This window comes from Lucilia cuprina, chromosome 4, assembly GCF_022045245.1.
Source record: "Lucilia cuprina isolate Lc7/37 chromosome 4, ASM2204524v1, whole genome shotgun sequence".
Taxonomy (NCBI): domain Eukaryota; kingdom Metazoa; phylum Arthropoda; class Insecta; order Diptera; family Calliphoridae; genus Lucilia; species Lucilia cuprina.
Window position 1 is genome coordinate 50,106,703 of NC_060952.1, and position 5,200 is coordinate 50,111,902.

Genomic DNA, 5,200 nt, shown 5'->3' on the forward strand with positions numbered 1-5,200 from the left:
CTTTTTGGTACTTTTTCGTTCTTCAAAAGGTACAAAAGGCTTTAAATACATCATGGTGAAGGGTATATAAGATTCGGCACAGCCGAATATAGAACTCTTACTTGTTTTTTTTTGTTATTTGTTACCACTATAGGATTTATCTAACTACCTAAATTTTCACCCTTGCAAAAAGTGGAGAAACAAATTCTAACTAGTAAAACCGCTAACGGTATAATCAATCGCAAATAGTTGCATAGTTTATTTTTTGTTTTTAAAACCACTAACAAAGTGAACGCCATTGTAACCACTTAGTGCACAATAACAGAGAAGAATCCTTAAGGTAAAACTAAATTTAATAAATAAACTTTTTTTTGAAAAACTAAAATAGTTTGATCTTTTTATTTCTTTTTTTTTGCACACACATAAACATTTGGTCCAATCGAGCCGGATTTTTGAAGACGGAATTCTCGTTGTTCGAGCATTTGGAATAATACTATTTTATTTTCTCAAGACCGCCATTTTCTTCAGAGAAAATCACCACCTTTAAAACCATCCGTTTTTATACCCTTCACATTCGTAAGAAGGGTATATATAAGTTTGTCATTCCGTTTGTAATTTCTATGATATAATTTTCCGACCCTATAAAGTATATATATTCTGGATACTTTTAGATAGCGGAGTCGATTAAGCCATGTCCGTCTGTCTGTTGAAATCAGTTTTTAGAGGACCCCAGATATCGGCGAGATCCGAATCTTCAACAATTCTGTTAGACATGCTTTCGAGAAAATCGCTATTTAAAATCAGCAAAATCGGTCGGTAAATAACGGAGATATGAGCAAAAATCCAAGACAACCTCTGAAAGTTTCATCAAAAAATTGTTTGTCCAAACGAGTTTGAACACTAAAATTATAATTTATATAATTTTTATATTAATTATTTGAAATTCAATTAATATAAACTTTTTTTTGTAAGTGTAAGCGATATCGTAAAAGATACACAATACTTGTTGCAAAAGTATTCATGGTCCTTCGAACCGGATCATGAATACTTTTGCAACAAGTATTGTAAAATCTCTATTATAGATGTTGACAAATATGATGATCTAAAGGGGGGTAATCTATAATAAGATCAAAGGGTGTAATCTATAATAAAGATATAATTATAATTACTCAGAAATTGAATAATTATAATTGGGGTTGGAGAGAAATTTAAGGGTTAGTTGAATATTGTTTAGGCTGGTTCAATAGCATAAATATCACCTTTTTATTTTCCTTTAGAAATGATGAGGTAAGTATTTTTAGTGTTCAATACAATTCAATTTTGGGTTCCTTTATTAGGTTTCTTCAGTTTAAGGTAAGTATACAATGGCAATGGTAATGGTAAAGGTTAATTTCAAATCTTTAGTTTTACGGTAAGTATATAATGATTAATAGACTGAGCTTCTTGGTGGTTCTAGCGCAAGTGAGTTTTCTTAGCTTGTTAAATTTAAAAGTTAGTTATTAAATTTCCAGTACGTTATAACTTCGTGTATTTAACGAAAACTGGCGGTAGAAAAACTTAGCGCTGCCACATTTTGTATCTTTTACGATATCGCTTACACTTACAAAAAAAGCTTATATTAATTGAATTTCAAATAATTAATATAAAAATTATATAAATTATAATTTTAGTGTTCAAACTCGTTTGGACATGCCGCCGGCCTTGGCACTAGGCAAGAATTGGACCCTCTTGGGCACATAATACGTGAGCCAGCGAACGAATCGCCTCCACTAATATTTTAACGTCTGGTGTTGTCGATTTAGTTGGTGTTATAGCTGATTGAGTGATTTGTTGACTGCCTTGCTGTTGGTTGTCACGACTATCTGGCTGTTGACGTTGTTGCTGACGGTTTGACTGCTGACGTTGACCTTGTTGACGAACCCGTTGACGATGTGGGTGCAACAATGTGTGATGATAGCTGTAACATATCCTACAAGTGTCCATCGATTGACAAGCTCTTATTGTGTGTCTTTTTGCCAGACAATTGATGCAATAGCCATGGTTCTCCACCACGTCCTCTCTCTTCTTAGGGCTCATTTTCATAAATTTGCGACAAAATCGCAGTGCGTGAAAGCTGGCACACAGCGCACACTTGTAAATGTCCGGGTCACGTCTTCTAGCACTACTGGTTGTTTGGCGGCGTCGATTTAAAGTAGGCCGGGTGGTTTCGTCTCGACTTCTAGTGCTATGGGATGTTTGGCTTGGACGACTTAAAGTCGGCCGTGTGATTTCGAGCCTTCGGTTGTTCCTATGGGTATAAATAACTTTATTAGAAATGAATAAACGTAAGTGGGGAGGTTATGTGCTGTTGAATGGAAAGTTATATGTATATAATTTTAGGAATATAAATGAGCAATATGTGAATGTGTGTAGGTAAGCTAAAGTTTAAGTGAAGTGATATGAGAATAATAATGTGAATTCATATATATTATATTATAATAAAGGTTTTGGTTAATTTTAGACAGAAATTCTGAGATCTAGGAAAGGGGTTCGCTTTTATTTGCAAAGGGAAGAAGACACAATTTAACAATTGGGCGAGTTATTGTTCCGGTAGCAATGCATACCTCAGCTGTACGTATATTGTTATCAGAACCTGGGAATGTTCTCTCAATCCTTCCCAGACGCCATTCGTGGGGTGGTAATAAATCATCTATTACAACCACGAGGTCACCAACATGAATGTTTGGAGAAGAGTTCTTCCATTTGTAGCGCTTGTGTAGAGACTTGAGGTAGTCTTCTTTCCATCGTATGGAACATTGATGGTGAATTGCCTTTAATTTTTCCCATCGGTTTATAAGGGACATATCCTGGAAGCTTTGTTCTGGGAACGCTATCAAGGGAGCGCCTCTTAAAAAGTGACCTGGAGTCAATGCTGTCAGACCTGTGGGATCTTCAGATAGTGCAGATATTGGTCGAGAGTTGAGTACTCCTTCAATACGATCTAACACAGTAGCCAATTCTTCGTAAGTGAATTTATGGGACCCTGCAACTCGTTTAAAGTGGTATTTGAAGCTTTTTACGGCGGCTTCCCATAAGCCACCCATGTGCGGAGCGTGCGGTGGTATAAATTTCCACTCGAACCCGTGAGTAATGTATTTCTGAGCTATGTCGTGAGCTGCGTTTTCAACAAAAGCTGAAAATTCGGCTTCAAGTGCTCTACTGCAACCGAGAAAATTTCTGCCATTATCAGTTACTACCCTTTGGGGTAGGCTGGTGCCCAACGTGGGGCAAAAGTATTCATGGTCCTCTCGCTACACAAACAACATTAATTGTTACAACAACAATTATTGAGCATCCATCAAAAATCACCACCAAATGAGGTAAATCAAGAAGAAATAAAACGCTTGTTCTTCAGTACAAATATAACCCGCAAAGTAAGTACAACTATATAACAAATCAACAAGAAAGCGTAGTTAAAATAGATACAACAACAAAAACAGAAAATATTACGGCAAAACTAAAAAAGTAAAAAGTATATAAAACAAAAAGTGTATGTATGCACATAAATTTTAAAGTTCTGTGAAGGAAAGAAGTGTAAATTGTGCATATTAATTTATAATTAACAAAAAGTTCTAAATCTGTTTATTACCTATATGCCATATAACGGCAAGTAAAAAAAAAAAGAACAAAGGAAACAAAATTTGCATATATAAAAAAGAAATAGCGGCATATTTTTATTTATTCCTGCACATAGGTACAAACCGCATTATTTAGCCCCTACAATTTATGCATATTTCAACACATAACGCTATAAAATTTTAAATACAAACAGTTTAAATTTGCCACTACAGATGGTACATTAATCATACATAAAAACCGTTTATCTACGAATATATACTTCAGAAACAGAACACACTAAAATCTCATACATACTTATCGTTAAAGTTCCCGTACAAAATTTATATACACATCTTTATATACAAGTTTAAATCAAATTTATATACACATCTTTACATACATAGCAACTTTAAAATCATACATACAAGCCACAAAATTTCCCCTACATTTGTACATATGTATTTACATAAAATAAAATATTAAAGATTTAAAATTACAATATAGAGTGCATATAAAACAAACAAAAAATAGAATTTGCTAAATTGGTTCCCCTGCAAATAGATCATTTTCTCCTCATAAAATTAGTACATACACAAAATAGAAAACAAAAAGAAAGAATAAAAGAAGTTCAAATTAAAACAATAGTGAAAAAATAGTTACACACATACATATTTAAAATTTTTTGCAACAAATTCATTTGCCTTTTCACATTTTATAAAATTATTATATACAAAAAATAGAAAACAAAAGAAAAGGATAAAAAAAGTTCATATTGATACATAAGTAAGAAAATAGTTACATTAATATTAAAAAAAAATAAAAAATAAAAAAAAAAAACAAATAAAGAAATAATACAAGAAACAAGAGTTTACGAAAAGCAGAAGGAAATTTTACCACATCATTTGATCATCCCGACAAATAAGAGAATTTCAGCCAGGAAATTTCAACTCGTTCAGCTAAGAGATAAACAACTACACACACATTCTCCTGTTCTCTTTATTAAGTAAGTCTCTTTTGATTTGTTTCCCCATTATAAAATCTCTTAAATCATTCATTCATCATTTTTCCAAATTCATCCAAACATATCCCAAATAGTATTGTGATTTATATACATAAACATAAAAGACAAAAATTTAAGAAATTGTTATTGAATTAGAATTTCATTACAAAGATAATTTAACTCGCTCTTAAGAAAAAATAAAAAGCTTACAGTCCACTATAAAAAGAGCAGAATAATATTTGTTACAAAGTAACTTAAATAGAGAATACAAAGTCAGTTCAAAAGAGAAAACAATAAACCCAAAAAAAAGAATAAACGTAAAAAGGAATACCTAAAACAAATCAGAGATGGAAATTCACATTGTATTTTGTAATTTTTCCACAGAATAATTTGAAAAATTTTATATATATTAATTTTATAATCAAAAAACAAGTTTAAATCTAATAAAATACAATCTCACAACAATTTAATTATAAAAACAATAACAATTTAAGCTATTCTCATTGCAGTATACACATTTCTCATAAGAGTTACCATTGTGTTATTTTACTCGTTTTAAATAAATTTCAAATACAACACAATTATAACATATTGTATCGTAATAATTCAATATTTATATCTTGT

General features: G+C 31.8%; 1 protein-coding gene across 1 annotated transcript; it reads right to left on the bottom strand.

Moving 5' to 3' along the window:
• Positions 1-1,463: 1,463 nt before the first annotated feature.
• Positions 1,464-2,235, bottom strand: LOC124419894. Its single transcript, XM_046950852.1, has one exon. It carries the CDS (start codon positions 2,059-2,061, stop codon positions 1,687-1,689), a length of 375 nt encoding a protein of 124 aa, XP_046806808.1. The 5' UTR covers positions 2,062-2,235; the 3' UTR covers positions 1,464-1,686.
• Positions 2,236-5,200: the final 2,965 nt, after the last annotated feature.

Coding starts and splice junctions, on each gene's coding strand:
- LOC124419894 (XM_046950852.1), bottom strand. CDS start 2,061: ATGAAAATGAGCCCTAAGAAGAGAGAGGACGTGGTGGAGAACCATGGC.